Genomic DNA, 18,372 nt, shown 5'->3' on the forward strand with positions numbered 1-18,372 from the left:
AAATTTAAAAATTAAGGAGGGGGGAAAATTAATCTTTTACAATTACAGTAAAATTGTAGAGTAATTAAATATATTTATATATAGATATATGTACATATGTCTATTAATGAGTCAATCAATGTAGCAGCTAATGGCCCTGACTGGTTCCACTGTCATCCAGAGGACCCTATGCAAACAATGGTGGGCAAAGTCTCCTGTGTGCTCACTAGTACTAGATCAAGGTGTGTCTACCAATTCTACTTCTTTGCTCCTACTTTTTTTTTGTTTGGTACTGGGAATCGAACTCCGGTACTTGCGCTTGCAAAGCAGGCGGCGAAACCACTGAGCTAAATCCCCGGCCCCACTCCTACTCTTTCCTCAAACATACACTTTGCCGTAACAGTCTTGGCCATCTCAGCCAGTCAGAGGTATGATCTGAAAAAAAAACATCATGACTAAGAACTATATCTGCATTCCACACTTTTTGGAGGGGTTTTGTTCGTTGTTTTTTTTCTTTTGAGTCAGGATCTTACTATGTAGTGCAGAATGGCCTTGAACTTACTGTGCACCTTGAGGTAGCCTCACACTGCCGATACTCCTGCCTCAGCCTCCAAATGCTGGGATTACAGGTGTGCACCACCACACCTAGCTCCACATTTATAAACCAATTTATAACAAGATTTCTCATACAAATATTTCTCTTAAGGGCTTGTGATTTCATGAAACAAAAGCAATAAAATGACATATTAAACGTAACATTTTGCTAAATGGTGTTGGGCATGCAGTCAACCGTTATCTAGAAAAAGCACCTTGCCCTCCAGAAAAATAGCAGCATTCGGTTTTATTCATTATCATGGATTAAAAAAAAGATATGAAACAAATGAAAAAGCTCTTAGTGGTTGTTTAAAAAGCTCATTAATCTTGAGCAAAAGTTAGATCAAATGAAACACTAGATTTATTCAGTCACACCAGGCTGAAGTAATACATACACATAAACACACACACACACACTGTGCATTTATGATAATAACTTTAAAAAAAGATTTACTAGGAAGTACACATGGTCTCTCTCTTGAGGGTTCATACTCTATTTTCTTGCCTCTTATTGGAGGGTCTTAAAATTTCTTTTCTGCAATGGGAGTCAGCAAACTTACTCTGTGGGGTAGGGTAGGTTTAGGGTCCCCATTTCTGCTTTAGGGACCTCTTTGGACCCTGTCTGATGACAATGTAGCAGCAAAAGAAACAATCAAAAGAAAAGCCCACTTGTAGGAGGCAGAGAATGGTTAACAGATATGGTGGTAAAACTGGATAGGACAAATAGCTTTTATGTTCTTTAGCACAGCAGAACTATGGTTGAGCACTATTAGTGAAATATTTTAAAATAATTAGTAGAGAAAATTTTGGATGTTTCCAACACAGACAAATGATAAATATCTGAAGATCTGCCAATTACTCAGATCTGATCATATTACATACACGTACAGAAATGTCATAACTGTATCTGAAATGTGTCATTACTGTGTCAATTAAAATATATAATTTAAAATATAGCTTAAAGGGCTGGGGATCTAGCTCAGTGGTTCCGCTGCCTGCCTCGCAAGCACAAGGACCTGAGTTCGATCCCTGGTACCAAAAAAATAAAATAAAATAAAGCTTAAAAATAGAGGAGTTAGGGCTGGGGATTTAACTCAGTGGTTCTGGCACCTGCCTTGCAAGCACAAGGTCCCGAGTTTGATCCCCCATACCAAAAAAAAAAAAAAATAGAGGAGTTAATAAAGAATTGCTTCTAATTTTTAAAAAATGAGTTTACTTTTTTGATAGCAGCTGGGGATTTAGCTCAGTGGTTCCGCCACCTGCCTCACAAGCCAAGGACCCGAGTTTGATACCTGGTACCAAAAAAAAAAAAAAAAAAAAAAAAAAAAAATGAGTATACTGTTTTGAGACAGTAACTAAAGCTAAATATCTGCCTCCCTCAGAATCTTATAATAGCACAATTCCTGGAGTAACTAAACAAGGAAGAGTCACGTCAGTTTGGAAGCTGATGGCCCACGAAAGGTAAAGAAAATTCTGACAAGGGCTACTCAGGAGCTAAAACCACTTCCACTGACAAAATAAGTTTTAAAATTCTATATAATAAAGTTCAAAAACTACATACTCAATAAAATGATGCTCACCTTAGACATTCATTAAGCGCCCTGGGCTCATCTGGCTGTACATTTTGAAAAGAGGTATCTTTTTTCTCAGGTTGTTTGTCTTCACACTCCAAATTTTTATATGATTGATCTTCCATTTGTTGAAGTATCTTAAAAACAAAATTTTTTAATGTTTTATTTTGTTTTTTGTTTTGGTACCGGGGATTGAACTCGGGACCTTGCACTTGCTAGGCAGGCGCCGGAACCACTGAGCTAAATCCCCAGCCCTAAAATTTTTTAATGTTTTACGTTTCACAATGAAATACATAATTTTTTAAAATTTCATTGCAAATTTTGACTTGATAATGAAAACAGTAAAAATTTCAAAATTATAAAATGATACCCAAAGGATGCTTTTTAATCATTTTTCTAGTAACCCTCCCAGTGTCTGTTAGAAGTACCTCATGATGCCCTTCTGATTCCTTCTGACCACTACAACTGCATTAAAACACAGCACTCATAGCAGAAGAAACCCAAGCTCAAAGCATGCCAACTTTTAACCTTTTCACAAAGACTACATATGATCTAAAATTCATGATCTTTGTTCTTGGAATTAAATTTTAGTGGGAAGCTTTTTAACATTTTATTCTGTTAAGCCAATGTTAAAATTCACACATTTAACTATCTCTTCAAAATGGAAAGGTTATTCAAATATTCACTGAGGGACAGGGAAAAGCAAGTCCAAAAATGAGGTAAAGTGAAAGGAATTTAGCAATGTTGTAAGCACTCTAAATGTAAAATGCCTTTACAATTAGAAACTGCTGCTGGCTAAGAAATTTTGGCCGTAAATTTAATAACCTACAGTACGCAAATTAGGTAGATGTGCTGTTTTTAAAGAGAGTGAGAAATTTATTTGAGGCTTATGTACATGTTTAACAAAATGTGGGAACAATCAAAATACTCACATCTTTGTTGACACAGGATTCATTCTGAGTCTTCTCTACACTGGCTCCTTCTTTTTGGGATGTGATGGTTTCTTTTCTTTCTGTAACTTTCCACACATTTGGCTTTGGTCTTGGTAATCGGCCCCTCACTGGTTGTGCAGATCTGGGAGCCTTTGGTTGATTATCTTCCAGGAGACAAGTTTTTTCACCTAAACTAGAACAACCACAAAGGAATAAATTCAATGTTTATTCTCAATTCATAAATGTGCTTATTTTTTCAGTACTGCCTTTTCCCTCACATGAATAAATAAACCCTTTAGAATATAAAATAGTTCACAAGTGTCCTCAAGAACATCATCAAAGCCAGTTGTGGTAGGGCCTGGGATTTAGCTCAGTGGTGCCGCCACCAGCCTTCCAAGCGAAAGGTCCTGAATTCGATCCCCAGTACCAAAAAAAAAAAAAAAAAAAAGCCAGGCATGGTGGTGCATGCCTGTAGTTCAAGCACTCAGGAGGCTAAAGCAGGAGGAACACCCCAAGTTCAAGGCCAGCTTGGGCTACATAGTGAGTTCAGGGCCAACCTGAACTATATAAAGTGAGACCCTATCTCAAAAAAAAAAAAAAAAGAAAAGAAAAAATCATCAAATATATTTATATACCTGTATCCTCATCTTTCAAACAGATATAACTCTTGGGGCCAGGGATTTAGCTCACTGGCGCCACACCTGCTTTGCAAGCACAAGGTCCTGTGTTCCATTCACAGTATGGCGGGGGCGGGGGGGAGGGGATATAACCCTGGAAACCTGACTATAAAATGTATTTTTAAATCAAAATTTCATTACAAAACTGGAAAATCTACATCTGCCAATGATGTCAGACTATTAGTCTTCAATCAGAATAATACTGTAGAATGTGCAACTCCAGGGGCATAGGCCCAAATTACAGTATAAATGGCACCCACTGGAACAGTACAGAATCTACTAGTCAGTGTCAAATTGGGACTAGGTTGTTCTAGATCTCCATATCAAGTATTCCCTTTTGAAATCTCTTACTATAAATAAAGTTATCAGAAATATATCTTATTTCTGAGACAGTGTCTTGCTAACTAGCTAAGTGGCCCAGGCTGGGCTCAAACTTGCAACCCCCTTGCCTCAGCTTCTCTGAGTGCTGGTATTACAGAGGTGCACCAATACACTGAGCCCAAAACCATTTGTCTTAACCACTTTATTAAACAAGTTGTTTTGTTTTGTTTTGTTTGGAGACAGGTCTCACTGTGTAGCCCAGGCTGGCCTCAAACTCATGACGATCTTCCTGCCTCTGCCTTCCAAGTGCTGAGATTACAGGCATGTGCCACAATGCCTGTTAAGAGTTTGTTAATGGTAAAGATAAACATTACCAAAGTCTTGTTAATAAAATGAAGGGAGACATAATTGCTAAATCAGTGTGCCCATACCGTAACTTTTGCACACAGTATCAAGCATATAGGGAGTATTAAAATGTTTTAACATCATTTATAGTTGAAAATAGTTTTAGACTACAGTATCTGAAAAGAAAATTGAGATGTTATTTGAGTAGAAAATAAACCGCAAGGGGCGGGGATTTAGCTCAGTGGTGCTGTGCCTGCCTTGCAGGTGCAAGGTCCTGAGTTCGATCTCCAATACCATAAAAAAAAAAAAAAGAAAGAAAGAAATAACTGCAATCATTCTTTTTTTTAATTTTTATTTTTTTATTTTTTATTTTTTTTTGTATTAAATTCTTCTATTGGTACATTGTAGGTATACAACACAATTACATTTCTCATTGGGAATTGTACCTTTATATAATGCATCTTGGTTCTTATTTTTTAGAGATAACTTATCTTTTTTTTTTTTTTTTTTTGGTACCGGGGATTGAACTCAGGACCTTGCGGTTGCCAGGCAGGCGCCGGAACCACTGAGCTAAATCCCTGGCTGCAATCATTCTTAAAAGTTACTATAGTACTTCTGAAATACTTACTTAGACATAGTTTCAGCTTCTTGGTTCTCCTTTCCTGTATTCTCCATTCCACCACTGTCAAATGTATTCATTTTATTCTTTTCCATGTGATTCTGCAAATTTAATTTTTTTAATTTAACCTCATAAAAAAGTTCAGACTTTGCAATAATCAAATAAGAATTAAAACAATGAAACTTAATTTTTTATACTTCTAAGAGATATTCTAAACATCCTAAATTCAGATGAGAACATTAAAAAACTGATAATCTCATATATTACTCAACAGCCTTGCCAACACGAACAGTCTTAAAAAGGTTCATGAGCAATTTAGCAAGAACTTGTCCCAAAACAAAAAAAAACTGGAGACACAGTTCAGTGCTCCAGGGTTCAATCCCCCATACTGCAAAAAGAAAACCTAGAAAGTACCAGAGATCTAACTGAGTGGTACAGAGTTTGCCTAGCATGTTCTAGGTCCTAGGTTTGATCCCTAGCATCACCAAAAAACCTGTGGGCAGGGGATTTAGCTCAGTGGTTCTGAGACCTGCCTCACAAACACAAGGTCCCAAGTTCAATCCCCAGTACCAAAAACCCCACAAAAAACCTGAAAAGATAAATGTGAAAAGACTGGTCACATCTGGATAGTAAAATTACAAGTAATTTTTGTTTTGATTTTTAAATCGATCTGTATTTTCCAAATTTCTAGAATAAAATCTTACAAGATTATAGTAATATATTATAGCCCATAATCCCAGCACTTGGCAGACTGAGGCAGAAGATCTCCACGAACTCAAGGCCAGCCTGAAATACACAGTGAGACCCTGTATCACCATGTACCTGCTTGGCACGCATGAGGCCCCTGGGTTCACACACCAGCATCACAAAAAAAGAAAATATGACAAAAACATACTTTACATAAAAGAAAAAAACACTGACCACCATTTTATTTTTTTTTGTACCAGGGATCAAACTCAGGATCTTGCACTCAAGGCAGGCGTGGTGCCGCTGAGCTAAATCCCCGGCCCTCTGACTACCATTTTAAAAAGCAATTTGACAAGAAAAAAAAAATTTTTATTTTTTTTGGTACCAGGGATTGAACTTGGGACCTTGCGGTTTCAAGGCTGGCGCTGGAACCACTGAGCTAAATCCCCAGCCCAGAAAAAATTTTTTTAAAATTATAAATATATAACCTGGGCATGGTGATGCAAATCTGTAACTCTAGCACCAAGAGGCTGAGGCAAGAGGATCGCTAAGAGCTCTCATTATGGACCTTAGGCTGGCCTTGAACTCACTGTGTAGCCCAGGTTGCCCTGAAACTCACGGTGATCCTCCTGCCTCAGTCTCTTGAGTGCTGGTGATATTACAGGACCTTGGCATCTTTCTTTTTTGACAATGTATAACAAGACAATGTATATGTTTAGATTAAAAGGTTGTGCATATAATTTCACGTACAACTAGTTTAAGAAATACTTTTAAGGCTGGGAATTTAGCTCAGTGGTGCCGCCGCCTGCCTCGCACAGTCCCAAGTTCAATCCCCAGTACCAAAAAGAAAAAGAAAGAAAAGAAATACTTGAAACAGGGCCAGAGTTGTGGCTCAGTGGCACTGTGCCTGCCTGGCAAGCACAAGGTCCTGAGTTTAATCCTTGGTACTGGGAAGAAAAAAAAAAAAAGAAATACTTTAAATAAAGTAAACAAAAGAGATTTATCACTAAGGACTTTTCAAACAATATGCCCGAGTTCTTAAAAAAATGCATATTTTTTTTAAATGCATAAATAGATTAGTAAGATAGGAACAAATCTAAGGTTATTCTATAAGTTCTTTTATCTGTTTTAATACCTGTTACAGTAGTTTATAAACTAAATATTCTTATTCCCAACTATTTTGAAGACTTTTGTAATTTTAATTTCCACAATGTCTTTTCCACATACCTTTTCAGTGGAGGTGTCTGAATGCGAACTCTCATTCTCTGCATCTGTTTTGGCTTGTGAAAGAACTAGCTTCTTCCCAACTGCCCTTGACAGATTGGGTTTGGGTCTCTGGAGTCGACCTCTCAACATTGGTTTAACATTTTCTGCTTGACTAGCTTCCCTGAAAGATTAATGTTATTTAAATTGTAACCAGCATGCAGTCATATTCAAATTAAATTCTAAAATAACCCACTCAGAATCACAAAGAACTTTAAAAGCTTCCCTATCTATAAATGAAGCAAAGAAAACTGAAAAGACTAACTTGTTCTGTCAGATGCTAAAAATATACTATTCAGCATCAGTAATTAAAAAACTTTACTGGTACTTACATATAAATAAACAGATATAAGAAAAAACAAAATAGAGAATCTAAAAATGATTCTAAAACTCATCTGATTTTAGTATATAATGATAGTATCTCAGAACAGTGAGAAGATAAAGTATAAGATATATATTTTTTAATCAGATAAAATTAAATAGTAATGGGGAAACTATAGATAACAGAAAACTACAACTAGCTCTATCCTTTACACTGTGCTAACAGCATACTCCAAGCAAACAAATATTTCCAAGAAACCACAGAGAAAATATGGGTGAGTTATTTTATAATCTTGAGGTGAAGCAAAGCTTTCAAAAATATGATAGAAAGAGATGGGTGTGTTGGCAAATGCCTGTAATCCCAGCACTCAGGAGACTGAGGCAGGAGGATCGATGTGAGTTTGAGGCCAGTCTGAACTATACATAACAAGACCCTGTCTCAAACAATCTCCCCCAAAAAACCAAAACAAATCAAAACAAAAATAATTACATATTGGATGGGTCTATATATTAATGTGAAGTAGAAGGTACCATTATCATTTAAGAAAACTTTAAAGGGGGGCCGGGGATTCAGTTCAGTGGTACTGCTGCCTGCCGCATAAGGGAAAGGTCCTGAGCTCGATCCCTGGTACCAAAAAAAGAAAAAAGAAAACTTCCAAGGGCTGGAGAGTAAGTAGCTCAGTGGTACAGTGCTTGACTAGCATGCAGGAAGTTCTGGGTTCCTTAGCACCACTGGAAAAAAAAAAGTTTTAAGAACCTTAGGGCTGGGGATTTGGTTCAGTGGTTTCGCCGCCTGCTGTGCAAGCACAAGGACCCGAGTTCGATCCCTGGTACCAAAAAAAAAAAAGAACCTTAACAAAATTTTGAAAATAAGTAAGTCCTACCATGTAAAATACCTACAGTGATTGACTCTTTTGGTCAACATTTCTTTCTTTTATACAACTCTGCTTGGCAGGATTCACCTCACACAGTGCTGTGATTGCAACTTCTGACGGAGACACAGGTGAAGGGCTGGATTCAGAAGATTCAGTTGCTGCTGGTATGTTACTGTGGTGATGACTAAGGAAGCAAAAATGAGGGTTAATACATATCTTGACACCCTTTACAAGATCTGTTTTAATGCATAAAACAAACCAAGACTTTGGAAAATGATCAAAGCTATTACACAGGCTTTTCTATGATCCTTCCTACATCATGTTATGAGCACTTGTACCTTCATACAGAGTGGGAGCCATAAGCTATCAGTGCTCAACAAGTCTCGAAATGAAAAATGCAAGAGTTCAAGAAGACTCAAACAACTATAGGTTCAATGGGGTTCACGAGGCAAATGAATGTGTAAAGTCATAGTAAAATTTTCAAACTAGGTTTCATTAAAATTGCATCTAGGGACCGAGGATTTAGCTCAGTGGTTGCACCTTCTGCCTCGCAAGCGCAAGGGCCAGTGTTCGATCCTCCGTACAAAAAAAAATAAAATTACATCTAGGCAGTCCTTGCTGTATACAGTACTACAGTATGATAAAATACGTAGTATTAATTAACAATAATATAACTGACAGCCATATACTAAATAGCAGCATTTGCTAAAATGATTCTGCAGACCAAAGGAAACAACAGAATGAAAAGGCAACCTGGGAAAGACAGAAAACATTTGCAGGCCACATTCCTGATAAAAGGCTAATATCCAAAATATTTAAATAAGTCCTCAAGCTCAATATTCAGAGAAGAAATAACCCAATTTAAAAATGGACAAAGGGAGCTGGGGATTTAGCTCAGTGGTGCTGCTGCCTGCCTTGAAAGTGCAAGGTCCTGAGTTCAATCCCCAGTACCAAAAAAAAAAAAGGACAAAGGGTCAGAAATGGTGGCACATACCTGTAACCTCAACACTCAGGAGGCTGAGGCAGGAGGATTGCCACTACGTTGACTGGGCTATATAATGAATTCAAGGCCAGCCTGGACTACATAGCAAGACCTTGTCTCAAAACACTCAAAAATTAAAAAATTAAATAAAAATGGTCAAGCGGGGGCCAGAACAAATAAAAATGGACAAGCTCAGTGGTTCTGCTGCCCATCTCACAGAAGCAAGGTCCCGAGTTTGATCCCTGGTACCAAAAAAAAAAAAAATTGGACAAGGGATTTAATAGGTATTTGGACAAAGAAGATATACAATAGCTAATCAGGATATGAAAAGATGCTCCACATCAGCAATCATCAGGAAAATGCAAATCAAAACAACGATCCCCAGTACCAAAAACAAAACAAAACAAAACAAAAAAACCTGCAGATGGGAACATAAAGTGCACCAGTTACTGGAAAGAGTACGAAGGTTCTTCAAAAATTTAAAAATAGAATTACCATATGACCTAGCAATCCCATACTTGTGTATTCACCCCCTAAAATTGAAATCAGGATCTCAAGAAGATATCTGCAACCCAATATTCATCACAACATAACACAACAGCCAAGAGATGAAAACAACTTAAACACCCACCCACTGAGTCATGGATAAAGAAAATGAGGTACCGTATACACATACAACAGAATAATATTCAGCCATAAACAGGAAATTCTCAGCTGGGGATTTAGCTCAGTAGTGGAGAACTCCCGAGCATGTACAAGGTCCTGGGTTTGATTCTCAGCACCACAAAAAATAAAAGTATGATAAAAATAAAAAAGTTCTGTCATATGCTATAACATGATGAACCGGGCCGAGGATTTAGCTCAGTGGTGCTGCTGCCTGGCCCGCAAGTGCAAGGACCTGAGTATGATCCCTGCTACCAAAAGAGAAAAAAAACCACGATGAACCACCAGGACACCAAGTAAAATACAAACACTGCATGGTTCCACTTACATGAGATATCTAATGTAATCAAATTCTCAGAAACAAAAAGTAGGATGGTTATACGTGAATTCCTTTGTGGATGCTGGGGCAAGAAGGAAATGGGGAATCCAATGGGTATAGAGTTTATTACACAAGAGGAAAACAGAAGACCTGCTATACAGTACTGTTCAGTTAGAGTTAATATACCATTTGCTTTAATTTTTCTTAAAAGGGTAAATCTCAGGCCGGGGATTTAGCTCAGTGGTTTCGCCGCCAACCCAAGTTCGATCCCCAGTACGGAAAACAAAAAACAAAAAACAAATAAACAAAGAAAGGGTAAATCTCTTATAATTTTTACCACAATAAAAAATAAATAACTGGACTAGGACTATACCTCAGGGATGGAGTAGTCACCTAGCATACAGGAGACTCTGGGTTTCATCCCCAGTACCACAAAAGAAAAAAAGGAAGAAAAAGAAAAGAAGGAAAAAAAGGAAAAAAGAAAATCTTTGTAGAAAATTATAAACACATGTAAACACTAATCAAAACAAAGCAGTAACACAAAGTAAACATCTAAAAGAGCAAAGTAGAGGATAGTAAACAGTGATAAAGGATATTTCACCAAGAAGACACAATAATCTTACATATGTGCATACCTAATAAGAGGTTCAAAACAAATGAAGCAAAAACACATGGAACTAAAATGAGAAATGCAGATTTACAGTTACACTTGGAGACTTCCATACGCTTCATGACCAACACAAGATGAAGTATTATAGATAAAACCAATGTGGTAGATTGACTAATAGTCAACTTGTAACACCCAGCTGAAATGAATCAGTGTGGTCTGGGTGTGGAGGAGCCACCTGAAGATTGTTACCAAAACCCATAAAAAGAGAACTGGAGGGGAAGATCGTGGGCTGTTGGTTTTCTAGAAGAAGCTTGCTGAGATTGGTTTTCCTGATGCAAACTTGGCTGTTCTTGTCAGAGGAGGAGCTTGGGGCCTCACTGTCACTGGGAATGACTGCTGTTCTCATCAGGGGAGCTCTGATCTTCACCGTGAGCATCACTTCCTGGCTCCAATGTGGATCCCTCAGCTTGGTGGCAGAATCCTTCATCTCACCAGCGCAGATTTTCTGGCTTCCATCACTAGCCTTTGGGCCTTCCAGGGACAGATCCTCAATATGGACAAGCATGAGACATTGCTGTGGGGTCTAGTCCACTGGCTGAACTCGAGGTGGACATTGCTTTGGACTCTAAGCCTTTAGTTGGACTTGTGTGGGAAATTGCTGGGATCTAGGCCCTCAGCTGAATCCTTTGGGCTTCTAGTGTGCGGTTAATCTCTTGCACTCCTTTGTATTTGACTCTTTGGGTAATTATCATAAAATAACCTTGTAAGTTGTGTGTCCTGTATTTAATGTATTCCTTTGCTGAATCCTTCTGACTACAACAATCAATAAACATAAAAAATACCTTGGTGAAAGGATGGGGTCCTTTCTCTGCTCAACTGTTTCACTGGAGACTAAATCCACAGTGTCATCTAGGTTCTGTGTGCAAGAGGGCATCTGTTCCTCACTCCGTTCACTTTCATTCACCTCAGGCCTTAAAGACTGACATTTATCTAGAAATATAAAATGCATGTTATCCTAAAAATGATAGTAGAAACATCTAATTTTTAAAGCACAAAGGAACTTAAATACAACATTGTCTTTTCCTACAAAATATTAATCTATTCAACATTTCAACTTTTTGTTTTTTCAGACAGGGTCTCACTACATAGCCTAGGCTGGCCCTGAGCTCACAGCAATCCCCCTGCCTTAACTTCCCAACTGTTGGGATTTCAGCCGTGCGCCACCACCTTATCTCAATTTTTATCTGTAAGGCAAACATCTTATTTTTGGACCATAATGAAAACTTTATCAATTTATAATTGTTTCTGTTTTGAGGATCTGCGCATGTCCTCGGAAATTTGTAGCAACTTCCAACTGACTTTTTATCTGTCTCGTCAGGAAACTTGGCTATTTTTCTGCTCCTTCAGAAGTATAACAATTAACAATATGCTAACAGCTATTATTTACTGAATACTAAATGGTAAAACTTTTAAATCTTAGAAAATATCTTGCGGAATAGATGCATTATCTCATTTAATACTCAATCCCAAAGATATTAATATTAATCCCATCATGGAGAAAAGCAATCTGAGTTCACAGACCTAGAGTGACTTGCCCAATGTCCTATTTAGAAATAAAGACAAAATCTATTTGATCTCTAAACTCTGATTTCTGAATCAAACCACTCTGCCTTATGTATAGTATCTCCTATACAAACAAGCCACAAGAGCATAAAATTATGATGTTTAGGGGACTTAGCTCAGTGGTAGCGCACCTGCGTGGCAAGTGTCAGGTCCTGAGTTCAATCCCTGGTACTGGGGGGGAAAAATTATGTTTATAAATCATACTATTTTAGCTGGGCATGGTGGTAGAAGTTATAATCCCAGCATTCTGAGAGGTTGAGGGAGGAAGTTCACAAATTCAAGCAGTCACTCAAGGAGGTAGGGGATGTGCATAGGGGATGTAGCTCAGTGAGAAGGCCCTAGGTTCAATCCTCAGTACTGCACAAATAAATAAACAAAAAAGCCATACTACTTTATTTTTTTGTTTTGTTTTGTTTTTTGGTGCCAGAGATCGAACTCGGGTCCTTGTGCTTGCGCAGCAGGCAGCGAAACCGCTGAGCTAAATCCCTAGCCCAAGCCATACTACTTTAACTACCAGGACATTTATTAAAATCAGATTGGTGGCCGGGGATTTAGCTCAGTGGTTCTGGTGCCTGCCTTGCAAGTGCAAGGTCCTGAGTTCGATCCCCAGTACCCCACCCAAAAAAATCAGATTGGTGAAGGTGAATTATATGAAAATGAAGTTCTATAGGAAAGCTTTTCTATTCTGTTACTACCATTTCTTCCTTTTTATTTGATTATCTGTTTTTTTTCTCTTTTCTCTTTGGGTGCTAGGGACTGAATCTAAGGGCCTTGTCCATGCTAAGAAAGCACTCTAACCTTGAACTACACCCCAGCCTGATTAGCTGCTTTCATATACATGAACTTTTAAGGAAGAGGACTAAGGAACAAGACCCTGCTAAATGTTAGCCTTCATCTCCTAGCAACTCCTAAGAATAAATATATGTATTTGCATTCTAAGACTGAAAAAGAAACCAAGTGTGTTGGTGCATGCCTGTAAGCCCAGCTCTCTGGGAAGCTGAAGCAGGAGGATTCAAGTTCAAGCCTAGCCTTGGCAACTAAGTGACTTAGCAAGATCCTATCTCAAAATAGAAAACAGAGAAAGGGCTAGGGATGTAGCTGGGGTTCAATAAGAACATATAAAGAGCTGGGGTTCAGGGCTGGGGATTTAGCTCAGTGGTTCCAGTGCCTGCCTTGAAAGCAAAAGGTCCAGAGTTCGATTCCCAGTACCAAAAAAAAAAAGGGAGGGGGGCTGGGGTTCAATCTTCAGTACCACAAAAAAAAAGTAAAAAAGAAAAATGGAAAGAATACTCCACTAGTTCTTTTACAGAAAGATACTAAGCAACACACTATAGCTTTATAAAGGCAGACCATGAAAACCTGTGATTTACTAACATGTGCAGCATACATTTAACTATATTTATGTGATTACCAATCACTGTTAATGGGAAGGATGTAGAACATCACAGAAACATACTTTAGAAAAAAATCTCCTTGCTTAAAATTTTTTTTTTTTTTTTTGGTCTTACTAGGGGATTGAATTCAAGGCCTTTTTACTAAACTAAATCCCTAGAACTTTTTTAAAATTTTGAGTCAAGGTCTCACTAAGTTATTAAATTACCCAGATTGGGCTGGAACTTGCAATCCTCCTGCCTCAGTCTTCTAGAGTGCTGGGATTACAGGCATGTCCCACCATGCCTGGTTTTAATGTTTTTCCCATAAACTTTTTTCTTTAACTCAAAATAAAAGGATTTAATATAGTACTATGGGTACAGAACTAATTAATAAGTATTAATTGCTGGTATCTACAACGAACACATTCCCCAGACACCATACTGCTATTTGTGTCTTAGTAAAATGGAAGCTATTACAATGTGTAAGAAACTTACTCTTATCCTTTTCTGCTTCAGAAAAACCTAATGGAACAGCAGCATTTCCTGAAAGACTTTGTACTTCCTGTTCATTTGCTCCATCTTGGTTCTTCTTTCTTCTTCTTTTTTGATTTTGGTCTTGTTCTAATACAACTTCTGCATCCTGCCCTGATGAAGTCAGAGAATCCTCTTCTGTGACTGTCTGAGCATCCCTTTGAGATCCTTCTATGTCTGAAATTTTAGCACTCACACATTCATCTGGATCATCATCCACAACTTCACTCGTAACTTTTTTCACTAAAAAGAAGAGAAATAGTTATAAATATATGAACAACCTATAGAAAAATTCTTAAAGGTAAAGAAAAATACTCAAAGGTACACTCTATAAAAATTATTTGTATGAGCAAAAAATTGAAGACAATCTAAAATAGGGAATGATTACATGCATGCTATAAAAATCTTTGTAGGTAAGGCCTAGGAGGAAGATCAGTGGTGGTAGAGCATGAGCTTATAACCATGGGCAAAGTCCTAGGTTCAATCACCAGTACCATCAAAAGAATGGAAAAAAACAAAACAAAACATCTAGGCACTAACAAGAATGAGATATGCAGTAATAAGATTTCAAAACATGAAAAAAAAGAAAAAAAAGATTTCAAAACATGTCTAAAAATATCCAGTGGTAGATATATCTATACAGATACATACAGATCTATCTAGATACATGTAACCCCGTTTTTATTACACAGTAACAATTGCACATACTCTAAAACACAAACAGGCACAGAAGAGTTTGGTAACAATTATCCTCAAATCTAAAAAATTTGCTTTGTGTTCTAATGAACAACCTTTTAAGTAAATATTTTTATACACTTTTTACTTCCCTGCCTATTAAAGTTATCTCTCTTTGCCCTTTCACCATACGATGATGGAAGAAAGCCCTCAACAGATGACAGGGGCCTTGATCTTGGACTCCCCTGCCTCTAGAACTGTGAAAAATAAATTTCTCTATAAATTATGTAATCTCAGGCATTCTTCAGAGTTGCACAAAACAGACTTAAGAGAACATCCAAAGCAAAAAGGAACCTTAACTTCACAACCATGATTGATTAGACATTTCTAAATACATCCAATCTCAAAAGATAATACAATTTAATATTGTTTACCTATGTCCAAAACAAGTCAAAATAGAATTATTTTAAAGTTGAGAAACCATTTGATTTCTTGCCAGAATACTAGCCAGAAATTTCTAAATTCTGAGTTATAATGTCTTTAATGTTCTTACACTAAAGAAGATTATAGTGAATTATTCATGCCACTACCTGTAATGTGATAATGACAAGAACTAGTATATCTATTTTAACCTCCTAAGGCTATGTGTAGTATATTAAAAAGAAAACACTGACTGAAAGATGAAACAACTGCAGTTATCAATGCTACTTTTAAAGAGAGACAGGGGCCTGGGATTTAGCTCAGTGGTTCCGCCACCTGCCTCTCAAAGCAGAAGGTCCCAAGTTTGATCCCCATTACCAAAAAAAAAAAAGATACAAGCACCATCCTCTTAGAAATTAAAGAAATTCTAGTCTGGATTTGTGCAGAAAAGATAATACAACAGGCCTGACTGCTATCTTTTGAAAGTCTGCCCTGGATGCTGCTCTTTGGGCCACATCTAGGAACATGGTCTTGGGAAAGGTGTCCACTGTTCCAGTTGCTAAGGACTGCTCACTGCGTCGGGGCTGTTTGCACAACGTGGTTCATGCTGAACTGTCTTCCTTTGGGGACTGTGGAATTTTGCTATGTGCCAAGCAGAGGATGCTAATCCCTTTGAGCCCTCCTGGTGAATAACCAAACATGGTAGTTGTCTTAGGGACTTTCAGCACATGTTCTCAGTCCCAAGTCTGAGTCCTGCCTCTGCCACTACTAACACTGTAAGACCTTAGGAAAAAGTGACTTAGGATCTCTGGGACCATTGCCCAGTGACAGAAACAAATGGAAAGCAAACAGATATGAACACATCAGGTTCCCTGTAGTTCTAAGATTCTTTAAATTATGTGATGATAGCTGAACACTGGCCTCAGTTCAGAGTTCAAACAGTTGAAAAAATAGCCAGGCGTAATGGCATACACCTACAATCCCAACACTCAGGAGGCTGAAGCAGGAGTTTGAGGCCAGCTGGGCTACCTAACTGAGCTGAAGGCCAGTCTGAACTACCTAGCAAGTTCGATCTCAAAAAAACCAAGAAAAAAACATAAGCCTAAAAGTAGAAGTATCCACATATGAACAAGTTTCTACCTTGTTCTACAGTCAATATTAACTTTCAGAAATAAGTTGTGCTCAAACAATACAACCTAGTCATAACTGCAAAATATTTGATTTCCATTTTTTTAAATACTAGAATTTTATACCAGACTTGTTTTATAGAAGAAAATGATAATAAGCAAAATTATTTACTATAATTTTGGCCTGACACACCAAAATGCTCGTGTTCTTTGATCTGCTACAATACCCAGATACTAGAATGATGGCAAACAGCAGACATTCCAATTACAAAATTGAAAAGGGAGCTGCTGTTTTGGCCCCAGTAACTGGTAAAATGAAGAAACACCAATTCCCTCTAATTGAGGGCCCTAATGATTTCCACCTGAGCTACACATGACTCTCAATTCCCACGGGACAGTATTGCATGTGTACTACTGCTAAGCAAAATCACATGATTCCTTGTAAAGTTAATACCTTTTACATTTTTCTGTGGTTTGGAGGATTTCTTCTTTACACCCTGATTTTTAGTCGATTTTTGTTTTCTTTTCTCTTCTTCCGCAAGAACTTTCTGGAGCAAATGAGCAAAAAAATCGAAGTCAAAAGGGCGTTTTTCCTCTGTTTGAAAAAAAAGAAAAAGAACCTTCAAGTTTCTATTTTCAAAAAAAAAGAAAAGAACTTTCTAGTTTTTTTAAGTTTCATGACATCAAAAGCAAATGGGCTTATTTAACAGCAGCATAATGGATAAACAAGTATACAATAGAACACTAAACAGCAATAAAAGGAAACTAGTTTAGGAGTGAAGGGATCACTGATAACAAGCAAAAACAGGGGAAGTCTTAAGAACCCACCAAGTAAAAGAAACCAGACATAAACAGTACATACTATATGAACGCATGAATTATGATGATCTACGACATGCTAAAAGAATCTATGGTGATTCAAAGTAAAACAGTGTTTGCCTTGAACCAGGACAGGATTTGACGATTGGAAAGGAAATCAAAGGATCTTCTGAAGTGTTGAAAATGTTCCATATACAGTTTGACTTGGTGGTTACACAAGAATATTCTTTGCCAAAATTCAAACTACATTTTCAAGTGTGTATAAATATAAATCAATTATTAAAAGTGGCAGGGGCCAGGGATTTAGCTCAGTGGTTCCGCCGCCTGCCTTGCAAGCAAAAGGTCCCAAGTTCAATCCCCAGTACCAAAAAAACAAAAAAGAAGAAAAGTGGTGAAGAGGGATGGAGGCATAGCTCAGAAATGCAGCACAAGCTTAGCAAACACTAATCCCTAGGACCAAAAGAAGTGGGTAGAGCCTAGGGCTAGTGTGTAGCCCATTGGTTGAGCACTTGCTTAGCAGGCTTGAAGCCCTGGGTTAAATCCTCAGCACTGCAAAATAAAATAAAAGTGAAAATGACTGAGAAGTCCTCAAAATACCTATCCACTATCATAAGCCCTCTTTCTTATAACTATTTCATTGCTCTTCCAAATATCAGTAAAGTGGGAAGCAAATGTAAACTATAAATCAGTTTAGGGTAACAAGAAACACTCCCACCAAATACCCATCAACAGCATTATATCAGAAACCAATCAGTAAACAAACCAGAAATGAATCCATCACAGGAATCAAATCCTTCACTAAACTTCACATCTAAACTATGATACATGTACAGAAAGATTATAAGAAGGCCTCAGAAAAAAAGGTACATACTAAAATAAAAACAGTCTCAAGAAATTCACTCAAATCTGAAGGTCCTGTTTTTCTGTGGACCCAGCTTTAACCTGGAAACTCTGTAGAACAATAAGCTCGCTGGCACTCTTAAGTATCCATAAACAATCTCTATAGGCTATTGTGGCTTTCCTCACAATAGCCAGCAGTGTGTATT

General features: G+C 37.6%; 1 protein-coding gene across 13 annotated transcripts in view; it reads right to left on the reverse strand.

Moving 5' to 3' along the window:
* Nucleotides 1-18,372, reverse strand: part of Bdp1 (BDP1 general transcription factor IIIB subunit) — a 112,695-nt gene that overhangs the window by 55,275 nt on the left and 39,048 nt on the right. For 12 of the 13 annotated variants that reach the window (XM_021250701.2, XM_021250697.2, XM_021250699.2 and 9 more), the window contains 8 exons: nt 16,962-17,102; nt 14,250-14,528; nt 11,601-11,748; nt 8,210-8,368; nt 6,953-7,112; nt 5,048-5,139; nt 3,077-3,269; nt 2,154-2,281 (listed from right to left, as the gene is read on the reverse strand). In XM_021250701.2, coding sequence (XP_021106360.1) covers nt 2,154-2,281; nt 3,077-3,269; nt 5,048-5,139; nt 6,953-7,112; nt 8,210-8,368; nt 11,601-11,748; nt 14,250-14,528; nt 16,962-17,102 — 1,300 coding nt within the window. The remainder of the gene's footprint in view (nt 1-2,153; nt 2,282-3,076; nt 3,270-5,047; nt 5,140-6,952; nt 7,113-8,209; nt 8,369-11,600; nt 11,749-14,249; nt 14,529-16,961; nt 17,103-18,372) is intronic. The other variant, XM_087203183.1, reaches the window with a different exon arrangement.

This window comes from Heterocephalus glaber, unplaced genomic scaffold (assembly GCF_053883595.1).
Source record: "Heterocephalus glaber isolate CG9 unplaced genomic scaffold, H.glaber_assembly_v1.0 deba00001788, whole genome shotgun sequence".
NCBI lineage: Eukaryota > Metazoa > Chordata > Mammalia > Rodentia > Bathyergidae > Heterocephalus > Heterocephalus glaber.